An 11,858-nucleotide genomic window follows, 5' to 3' on the forward strand; every position below is an offset into this window, starting at 1 on the left:
TGCACAGTATCCGACGGTTTAACTGCAATGTTTACAGCACTGAAAAGCAGTTCTAGGCATGGTTCTTGTCAGCAGTGGAGAGCAGATAACATCTCTTATTTTGTTGACCTACGCTGCCCCTCAAGTCTCAGAAACCTTCTTTTATTTTTATTCCCTGCTCTGCCCTCATCATACTTCCAGTTAAACACTTAAGCAGGATGGGAAAGCCCTCTGCTTTGATGCCTTTGAAAGAGCACAGCTGCATAAAGTATTGAGCATTTTAATCCTGAAACTTTATTTTTTGACATAAATAGTGAGAAGTCACCTCTTGTATCTTCTTATCCCCTCTTCAGAAATGTTTTTTTTTAGTCCATGAACATCCCTTGCATCCCAGGACAGCTATCAAGCATGACTGTGAAAATCATATTGTAAAGGAAAACCACACCATAAAAAAAAAAAAAAAACTGTTCTGCTAGCTGCAGAGGTAAGGAGCAAAGGAGCAGAAGGTGCTGACCACTGTTTTGCACGGTGCACTTCTCCTGGGGCATGAGCACTAAGCATGATTTTGCATGATGGCATCTGTCCCAAGGTCACGTTCATCTGCTCACCTTCCCTTGGCGGGGCTGGAAGGGAGCTCCCCACTTCTATGTAGTTCTACAGTTGTGTGTCTTTGTGTGCATGTGAAATACTAATTAAACTGGACATGGGGATGGTACCAGCCATAAATCATTGCTAAGAAAACCCACTATTTGGCACTTGTGTCAGGGCAAAATGACAGTCTGCCGTAGCGGGTGGGGAAGCGGACAACCACACCTGCTCAAGGTGTGGCTCTGCTGTCGACATTAATCAAGGGTCTATAACCAGCCTGAAACAGCATTTTGCTAATATTTCTACAAATTAATAACTACAGGTACTGGGCTCCTATGCTGTCTTCTGTAGGCCCTGGCCCTTCCTCTTGCTACAGCAGCCATGGATGAAAGCACCGAGCAAAGGGAGCATGGAAAGTGGTCGGTGCTGTTGCTGTTGGGAGGTTTGTGACGGTGACTGACCACAGGTGACTTTGTCCAAGCGTTCATGCTCCTACCCATGAACAGGAGCCTGCAAGCCTGCCTGCAATCACCAGGGCACTGCCATAGGGACCTGCAGGAGAAGATCCCTAAGCAGGGAAAGGACAGTGGTAAGAATTACAGGGAAGGGATCTTACCCCTGTGCTCGGCACTGGTGAGGCCGCCCCTTGATGAGTGGGTTCAGTTTTGGGCCCCTCACTCCAAAAAGGCCATTGAATGACTCGAGCGTGTCCAGAGAAGGGCAACGGAGCTGGTGCAGGGTCTGGAGCACAGGTCTGATGGGGAGCGGCTGAGGGAACTGGGGGGGTTTAGTCTGGAGAAGAGGAGGCTGAGGGGAGACCTCATCGCCCTCTACAACTCCCTGAAAGGAGGGTGCAGAGAGGGGGGATGAGTCTCTTGACCCAAGGAACAAGCAATAGGACAAGAGGGAATGGCCTCAAGCTGCACCAGGGCAGGGTCAGACTGGCTCTTAGGAAGGATTTCTTTGCAGAAGGGGTTGTTGGGCGTTGGAATGGGCTGCCCAGGGCAGGGGGGGAGTCCCCATCCCTGGAGGGGTTGAAGAGTCGGGTTGACCCAGCACTGAGGGATCTGGTGGAGTTGGGAACGGTCAGTGTGAGGTTCATGGTTGGACTGGAGGATCTTCAAGGTCTTTTCCAACCTTGATGATTCTGTGAATTGCAGGACAAAATGAAGCATCAATACCTTCACGACCGTTTCTCATCATCCCCTGCCCCTTGAGATCCCAAATTACAAAACCGTGTCTCTGATCCTCTTTTTCAGATCCAAAGGGTGAAGCAGAAGCGCATCCATGACGTGCCGATGTTGGTGCACCTCTGCAGAAAGCTGGGGCAGCCACTGCTGTCCCGGGGTCCAGGAAAATCCAGAAAGCAGAGGTGGGAACCAGCCCCTCTGTGCTGCATGGGCAAGGGGACAGCGGTGGTGGTACGGAGAGGAAGAGCCTGTCTAGGAGCATGTTTTCACAGTGGTGCCTCCAGGGAGGAGCAGATCCATAAGGTCCATGAGGCCCATTCCTTTGGGATGGGTACTGGCATCACATACTTCAGGCCACATCTACTCGGAGGCGTTTAAGTGGCACATTTACCAATGGAAACTTGTAAGTATTACACTAATGCCTACCATAAAGATAAAATCAAATTACTCTGAAGGCAAAATAGGCTATTTTGTTAATTGAACTATACACACAGCTTCAATTTGAATGGAAATGATCAGCCATGATTGTCCATATTAAATAGTCATTTTTCTTTACATCCTCTTTTCAGCGGTATCCTTAAAAGAGAATGACATCTTTTGGTGCATTTTCAATGGGTCTTTCCTGTTCTTTCTTCTTAGAATATCTTGCGTGGTCATAGAAATATATGATAATGATAGAAGCAATGTTCAGAAAAATGATGAGCAGCATGATCCAATATGAATATCCGTAAGCGTGTTCAGATTTGGTATGTGTCTGCAGAAAAGAAAAACATCCATTGGCCAATTCTATGGACAGGCCATATTCTTCTATGTTCACAGGAAAAAGTATCATGGCTATAAGTATGAAGATTCCTAGAAAATGTAAGTACAAATGTTAGAGGTGAAACTGTAGTATTATTTAAGTGGCTACTTGTAGATATTCTACTTAAATTGGTTAGAATACCTGGACTAAGACAAAGATTAATCTACTGTTTCCCATTAGTAAAATATGAGGTCATTTAAAGGACATTTGTCCCACCTAATAGTATCTGCCAGGTGTTTTGACATTGGCAACTATATCTTCTTCTAAAATTAATGGATTCTTACTGACTTTTCTTAGATAAGGCTATTTAATGTATTTTTTTTCATTGAATTTAGTGCTGATTAATATAATATATTCACTCTTCAGGTGATTTTCAGAAAGCCTATTTGATATGAGCCCAAATATCACAACTGGATAAAACCCTGAGCAACCTGGTCTGTGTTCAGGGTTGGCCCAGGTTTGCTCAAGAGCATAGACTTAGAGACCTCATTTTCTTTCCAACCTGAATTATTCAATGACTCTGTGATGACTCAAAATGAGATGTCTTACTAGATCTGTATCTATTCCCTATACCCTTCTGAATATACGTGGAATTTGGTTACTTTGACATTTATTTAAATAATGTTTTTACATCTCTACTTTCATAGTGCTAATGGAGGTATAATCTCTGATCATTGGTGAAAATATTTCTATTCCTTCCCTCTAAGTACACCATTCTACACATGTTCCCACTGAAACAGGTTCAGCTTTTGTTTTTTTCAGGAGGACACTGGACTTTCAGGCCATCTGGTAGGAGAATTAGGATCCTTCAAGATACACTCACACATCAAGTGGTGCGTGATATTTTCATAAAACCACGCCCATGGCAAAATAGACTTCCAGGTCATAGCACTTACAGGGCTGTAAAAAGTAACCACAATCTTCAGTCAACATGGGGGTTTGCTTTCTCACTAATACTTATTTTGGCAAGCCCACGGTCCTTTCATTTCAGGTCAAATTTTGCAGATTCAGGCTGCGTAACGGGTGCTGGGCTCAGGAAACTAACAACTTTCTCATGTGATGAGACAATGATCCACTTCTCTCAAAAGTTAAATAATTGTCTAAGCTAGGCTTTTGCTCACTTTTCTTATTGTGTTTCAAGGCATCCACAGCTGTTTCAGCATTTATTTTTTCATGCTGTGGTAGCCATGGCTGGAGAACAATGGGTGGGTTTCACCCCCCCCACCAATACTTGCTATGATTAAGACTACATTTATCTATACAATTCCCTTTCCACCAAGGTCTGATTTTGACAAAGGCAGCTCACAGAGTGCGGCCCCAGGACAGGACGATGCTGCTGAGAACACGGCCAAGGGTGAGCAAGCTCCCTCTCCACCAGCGGAGCGTCTTCGGACCTGAAGCGTTTTGAAGGATGAAATGCCCATGCTGAAGTATTCTGTAATCAGATGTCTTTAAAGAAAATTTTCTGAGTGCAAACCTAGTATTAGAGGAACACATAATCCTCTTGAGGAAAACTGAGTGTGAGAGCTGAAGTCATTACCGCAACGAGATTAAGAGGGTAGGAAGGCTTCTTGGGAGCAGCCAGACTCAAGTCTACCAGGTGAGTGAGGGCTTACACCTCCAGGGACCTGTTTGACAGAGTTCATGTCTCTTAACAGCTCAGTGTCTTTACCATTTTTTTTTCCTGCTTAGGGAATGTTAAAACTTACTTTTTATGTGTGAAAGTGTTTTTTAGAGAAGGAAATAAATTTCACCATGACTCAGTCCTCCTAACTGCCAGCTCCCCATGTTAATGCTGTTGTGGATGTATTTGATTCAACACATTTGTTGGAAATTAAGCTAGAGTCCATCCTGTAGATTAGACCTTAGAGGCCTAATTTGGTATGTATGTAACCCAGCAACAGATACGCTGCAAATACTACAAAATAGTGATGTAAGGTCTTAAAGAGGTTACAAATTGCAGTGTAGTCACATCCAGTGCATGCTTTTCCTTTAGTTTCATTCTGTATTTGTCAGTTTACTCTGTTTTTCTCAACATGCATCATGCATGAAGTGACGCTACACCTGTTGGGGCTTTTTCATTTCCATTTTTCCTGCTAGTGAGTCCAGACTCCTACTGATCGATGGTGTCACTTCAAGTACATACTAGTATTTTACTTGTACTTAAAAGATAGTTTCCAGATATCCCAGCAGACATGGTTAAAAACCAAAACCAAATGAACGGAGTACTTTTTCCAAGTGTTTCCTTTTACAGATATATATTTCTTAATCTTGGAATTGATGAGAATACAGTATTCATCTATATGGTGGGCAGAAAGTGGTCAGCATGGAATGCGTTACTCACCGCATAAGGAATTCCAGGTATAGACTCCTGTGGGTCCCAAAAACGTCTGGTAGGGATTACTGACAGCATTAGTGCAGGTAAATCCAGAACTCAGAAGGGAACTCAGTAAACCGAGAACCAGAATCACAATAATTGCAGTGATTGTGCTTTTCGCCTTGGTGCTCCTCAGGTTATCTGCAACTGAAATACAGTGGCTCAGCAGTGATAATCAGCCTTCCCTGCACAGTCTGGTGGGCTCAGATGACCTTAAGACTTACTGACGTGGCTGCAATTAAAAGCTAGTAACCAGAGATTGGGCTGATCTGTAGAGATCAGGTTGTAGAAGGAAGAGTAGGTTTGGACACAGCACGTGAACCCAAATCCAAAATGGGGTGAAGGTACATTAGTCTGACATAAGTACATGCCTGCTAATCCTGCGGGCACACAAACCTCCCAGGCATCAGGCCGGGTAGTAAACTTCTCTTCCTTAATACTTCTGTAAATATTTTCTCTTGACATGGCCAGACAGAAATTCTATGCCTAAATCAGATCAAAAAACTAGGTGTTCCTCTGCCCATCATTCCTGAGATGTCTGGTAACTTCTACAGATACATATTTAAAACTTGGCTCCAATTGTAGATTATTCCATTTAAATATGTAGTCCCGCCTTCTATTGAATAAATCTGACACAGGGAACAGCTTCTAAAAGTCCAGTAAAGCCATTGGCCTGGAAGTGTGAGGTGCATTTGTAGGACAAATGTCACTGAGCATGGTCATTCATGGACAGATGAGGCAAGGTTGAGCTGGTGTTCACACCCTGACCAGATCTGTCTCTACATCCTGCAAGGAAAAAAAAAATGGGTGGAGGCAGTGGTGTGGCTGGCCATATATACATGGCATGTACAGCCAACCCCTCCAGGACTGTAACCAATTTTTTTGTTTTTGCCTAAATCCTTCTAGTTATTTGGTACGTTGCTGATAATAAGAGACACAAATGTGAATGCAATATACCCGAAGTGTAATTGCAGTATAGCTGCGTTGCAATATATTATTTTCCTCCTTTCAATCTAAAGATTGAAAAGGCAACTATAATATGCCTGTGGCTGCTTTACCCTATAACAAACACAGAAACAATGTTTTCAAGCTCTATTCAAATGGGTGTTGTGATAGACAGCCATCTGTAGGAAAACTTCCATTCTATGGCACTTTTAATACAAAGCCGTTACTGCAAAGTATTCAGTTAGTGCATAAATTGGAGAAATCATAGCAGAAAAGATAGTAAAATCCCCATAAAAAGAAAATAAACACTCATAACAAAAAGAAGAGCTATTGGAAATAGATGAAAAGGAGAGCTGCTCTCTCATTTTATATAATATTCCTGGTAGAAGTTAATTTCTGTTTGAGGAAATGGCAGGTAAGGATGTGTTATGGAAATCAGTTGTAAATTTAAGCAATTCTCCCCGAAGAATAGGGAAGATGGGCATTCAGGGGACATCACTCAATTAAATGGAAGCAAGCATACTGCTGATTGTACCATGTCCTTGCGCTGAAGCAGCCTTACTGCTTGGGCATTGCCTAGTTCAAGAAATAAGTCTGGAGCCAAACCAGACAGGTTTGTGCAATTTCCCTCTGGCAGCCTCACTTAATTTTATCACTCAGAACATCTCCAGAATTGGCTGCTACACCTATTGCCCCCCCTAATTGATCTTGTTTATCTCTGACAGTGATTCGCAGTTTAGGGGATGTAATTTTGTCAGACTCTGCTTGTTGTAAGCACGTCTGCAACGGCGCAAGACTAAAGGTTATAAATAAAATGCTGTTTTCATGGTGGCAGATTATTTTTTTTTTTCCTAAATGAAGTAGTCTGTGCAAACTGAAGGAATGTACAGTAGCTGATCTACTTGAATGGGATCGATAGTAACCCACAGATGGATAACCTTCACATCATATAACCTCCATTATATGTAAAATAACCCCATTCCAGAATGAAAACAGAGGCTTTTGCCTTTGCTAGGTCTCACCTTAATTTCCTGTATCTTTTTTTTTTTTTTTTAATTCATCTTTAACTCTTGTATGGTTGGAGAGAATTTCCCAAACTTTTACTGACCAGAGTGTGAATGACATCCAGCTGCCAGCCTGGAGGTCTTTTCTAAGCAGTGCTGATCTGGAAGTTTTCACGAGGTCTACGATCATTTACGACACATAATGGATGGTTCATTTAAAGAAAACAAAACCAAAAAATACCAAAGTAGAGTTCAACCTAACTTTCTACTTTTCAGGATATCCCATATCGCATCTGGAAACTGATGATAACATTAACGAGGTTCCAGCAATTTTCAAGCATTTGTCATGTATTTTAAAAGTTAGAAAGTTCATCGATTCGTCTCTGCTACAGCAAATTTCAAAGACTTCCTTGTGTGCCATTGGCCTTGCTGGTTGCCAAGAGTCAGATAAATCCTGACTTTATGAGACTCTCTGGGTGTGCCTCTTCCTGCACCTTGCTCACAATTTTTACGTGTTTGGCTTGGAAACAAACAAATCTGTAAAGAAACTCCTTTTACAGACTATTAGAGTCATAGGTGGCTCCTTTCTAAGACAAATCATTAAAATGGCTAATGAAGACTCAATGGACTTATGTTATTTAATAACTTTTACATTCTGCCAGATCATTCTGCTCATCCCCTGAGTCTCTGATGTAGCCGTATTGATTTATTGCTCTATTAAGGTCGCTCATGGCAGTCAGTGAAAGAGGCTACCCTGACCAGGCAGTTCATGCACTGTACACTTGCAGAAACCATATTTGTGGGTTTCTTTTTCATCTTTACTCTTGGAAATTTCTCTTAATGTTGTGGTTTCTGAAAGAATAAGTTATGGTTTTTGTAAAGGCTGTTGATAATCTACTTTTGTATGGCTATTAATAAAAGCCAACCTGGGCTATTGCTAACAAGTGATCTATAACCCCAGGCTCTTGCCTTTGATTTACTCTTTTGTCGTTTCCATTCTCCCTTTCTCATACAAGAATATGACAATGTCTTTTGAGAAGCATACTCAAGGTGCGCAGCAGAGACCCCCAGCCAGGCTGTATTTGCTGAGCTACAGATCGCACTGTGATTTAAGAGGATGCTTATAACTCTTCTTACTGGTGTCTGAAGTGTTAGAGTGGAGAAAGCACAGCACTTCATTTCTCCATAGCACAGGCAATCCATTTACTTAAGGATATCATCAAAGGAAAGACATCTACTCTCTTAGGAGGACCTGACTATTTGAATTTAAAAATGGTATGTATGCAATTCTGTGAAGTATTTTTCTTATCTCAAGAATGTACGGAATCACACTTAATATAAAATGTGACAATCATGCCTAGTATGGAGCCTAAGAATTAATTTAAAATCAGTTCATTTCATCTTGGATATATGCCCAGCTGAACTAGTGAGGGATGTGGGCAAATCCCTATTTAGACTAGTCATAAAGCATGACTTTCTTTCAACAGCTGTTGAAAGCAACTAGTAACACCCAAAACTCACTTGTTTTGTTCATCCCTGAATGGCTGATACATGAGAATTGAGAGAACATTTTGTAAATAAGCACAAAAACCTAAATCTGGTCACTACCACCAAAATACACGTAGACCATGCAAAGAACTGAAATCCTTTACTGATGCAAGTGTTCTGTGAGTGCTTGTCATTAACTGTAATTAAAATCTACCCGATGGTAGTGCCTAGGCCCTGGGACTGGGTTGCGTTAGCTTCTGTGCAAAGGCAAGACATGTGCCCGAATTCCTGCCAGACTGCAGCCTTGCTCTGCAATCAGCTCTCCATGGGTGGACTCCTGGTTTCACATGGAGCCCTATTAAAACCAGCAAGAGTCTGCCCATGTGGCGCAAGGTTTGGAGCTTGAGCCAACTGGTGTGGGGAGATAGAATCATATATAAACTATTTTTATAAATGCATATTTACTCTTCTAAAAATTACTCCAATTATTCTGATATGACTGTAAATAAACTGGTTGAATGACTTGTGATTTTGTATTGTTATGTGATGAGCTCAATGTATGCTGTATGCTTTGCTAGGAACACCGTTGTGTTCAGATTTTTCATTGCAATATAATTGTTATAATGTGAACTGGCTTGGCCACCATAAGAACTTGGGTGCCTGCTTGTACAGATACAATTTCTGTACTAAATTAAGCTGGGAAAGAGCTTGCAGATGGGAACCATCTGGAGGCTTAGGTCTGCTATGCTCTACCTTGGTGGCTTCTCTGTGATGGGACATCTTACAAAGCCTACCAAAACCAAAAAAATTTCTTAAAGTACATTGCATGTTTCAAAATTGTTTGACCTATTCATCCAAATTTTCGTTAGGTTTCTTTCAACTGGCTTTTTTCACTTTCACACGTGTGTATCAGCACTATTGCTCTGAACTCGATGAGACAGCAAGACATAAAACAAGTGCAAATCCTTGATCCTTGCAACAGCTTTCAGGCTTATCTACCTTTGGGCTTTGTGAAAGCTCTTCACAAAAGGTAGAGTTACTTGTGCATAGAGTTCAGTAAATCTTTGCTGAACTGTGTGACACCAGTATCGAGTCTGTGGTTCGTACTTGGTATGCATAAGTTCTTGTTTCTGTTTTGCTTTTTCTCATGTTTTGCTTCTCATGCTAGGGTTTTTTCATGCTTGTCTTAACTTTATCCAAGGTTGCTCTAGGTAAAAGCCCTTCTGCTCTTCCCCTTTTTAATTTTGTTTTATTCCCATGTAGCATCCCTCTGCCCTTATCTCTCAGTTTTTCTGTCCTCCTTAATTATTTAACCTTTTATTCTTTTTCTTCTGTAATAATTCTACCATTGAGGATAAATACCAGGAAGTGCAGATGCACAAAAAGTAAGATCTGTTGCATAACAACATAAGACACAGTTTAATTTGAATCTACTGGATGTTTGCTGAAATGTTTTTCTAATAACCCTCTTTCCAAATCTCATCTCAGAGGTTTTTTTTGAAAGTCACGATGACGAGAAGTCACCTGAAAACCGTGCATTGGGTGAGAGAAGAAAGGCCTTATAACGGATGAGAAGCTATTTTGTAATCCATACTTCACAGTTTAGCATAAGAGAAAAAGACACGAGCAAGCCTAAGTTTTGAAAATATACTAATCAAATGGTTAAGTTTCATAATATCACTTAAAAATTGAATGAGATGCTCTTAAAGAAAGAAATAAAAGGAATATTGTCATTAATACGTAGGTGCAGACATGTATAAACACCATATCTATTTAAATTATTCTTTTACGTGTTTTGGTCTTTTCCCTTCAGCAGCCTCATAAAACCTTCCTCTATAAAAATGATGCTACATTTGATAGTAGGTGGCAAAATGTTTTAAATCAAACAACAAATTAAACGTAACAAAACTTAAAAAAGAAATCCTGGAAGGTGAATTAGGTATGTGATCCTTTAATAAAATGTTAATTGAACGATGTTGCTTTTTTGTTCCTCACTGAAAGCTTCTGAAAATGAAAATCAGTTTCCCACAAAGTTCCTATTTTGTATTTTTAACTTGTTCCTAGGCGTAGGCTGAGTTCACAGGTAATTAGAAGAAGTTGCTATTGGCAAGAATGTTGTGGCATTTCTGTGCTTTTCTGGGGTCTTTATACCACTTAAATCCCCAGACTGGAATACAAGAATACAAGAATGAGCTGCGGTTCCTACGTCCATCACCTGCATGAGCGAGAAGACACCATCCATTTCCAGGCACAACACCACTCACCTTGGAAAGTCTTTTCTGAAACCTGAAGCCCCGCATCAACGAACTGTTCACAGGTACCACTAAAAAGTCCGTAGGTGAGACTCACGGTAATGCTGGAGTTCGTGCCAGAAAAGCGAACCTGACTATTCATCCAGTGCTGGGTTGCCAGCACGACACAAATCATCACGAAAGAGCACACACAGGTCAGAAAAGCAGATGCAAACATGGCTGTTTTTTTTCTGGACGGCATTTTGTCAGACAGCGATTTTCCACCAATTCAGGGTATCTTCTTCTCTTTAGTCCTGCTTAGCATGAAGCTGTTTCCTCCTTCTCGCTATCTGGGATCTGCTCCCTGTGCTAGCAGAAAGGTGCCCTGGTAAACTTTAAGCAAACAGCAGTGGTAATAAAAATGCAAAATAACTGAACTTTGGTCTGGACAAAAGGTGTTGCCATAGTTACAACAAAACCAACCTGGCAAAGGCCAGGAGGAATCATCAGCAGATGATTTATGATTGCCTTGCCAAGCCGTAGCTTTTCAGATCACGGCTCTGGAGCCATCTTCTAGAGTCTGACTCCTGCGGGTTCCCAGCTCGCCTTACTGCTTTCTGGGACAGTTTTTACTCCACGAAAAAATTTTCTTGCCTGTTCTTGCTTTTTCTCTTGAAAGGCTGATAACCAGGCTGGAAAGAATTTTTGCTAAATCTGTATCTAATCTGTATCTAATGTGTTATGTTAAAGAGTAATAAAAAGTTCCTTCTCTGTTCAAATTCCCAGCTTGCTTAACAGCTACTCAACTATCTCTTTTGTGACCTGTTTTAAACTCTTTATGCTCTTTGTGAAAACACTGGGTTGGTCTCGGCTTTGGCAGAGGTAAGGAGATTCTATCTACTCTCAATAGATTATTTTCTAAGGAAGTGTTATAATTCTTAATTAAATTCCACATATTTTCACACAATAATTCCTTCCCTTCTCTTTGACCTTTTCTTTTTGACAGGGAGGGAACAAATAGGGATTCATTTCAATGAAGGAGTGGATATGTAAAGGGAGCAATACTGAAGAAAATCTGTTCTGGACTACAAAGCAAGAGAATATATTCTTTTGTTCAGCCCAAATTGACCTAAACAAAGACAAAAGACAGTAACAACATGATATCAAGCAGAACATATATTGCTTAATAAAAACACTGAAGACAAAGTTCTGGAATTTGAGCTAAACTAGACACTAGTGTCCCCATTTTGTTTG

General features: G+C 41.0%; 1 protein-coding gene across 1 annotated transcript; it reads right to left on the bottom strand.

Annotated features, from left to right (window-relative positions):
• Positions 1–1,519: 1,519 nt before the first annotated feature.
• Positions 1,520–10,937, bottom strand: CLRN3 (clarin 3). Its single transcript, XM_074874062.1, has 3 exons — positions 10,638–10,937; positions 4,904–5,083; positions 1,520–2,609 (listed from the first exon to the last, which is right to left on the bottom strand). Exons 1-3 carry the CDS (start codon positions 10,864–10,866, stop codon positions 2,335–2,337), a joined length of 684 nt encoding a protein of 227 aa, XP_074730163.1. The 5' UTR covers positions 10,867–10,937; the 3' UTR covers positions 1,520–2,334.
• Between the last annotated feature and the right edge of the window lie 921 nt (positions 10,938–11,858).

This window comes from Strix uralensis, chromosome 7, assembly GCF_047716275.1.
Source record: "Strix uralensis isolate ZFMK-TIS-50842 chromosome 7, bStrUra1, whole genome shotgun sequence".
Taxonomy (NCBI): Eukaryota; Metazoa; Chordata; class Aves; order Strigiformes; family Strigidae; genus Strix; species Strix uralensis.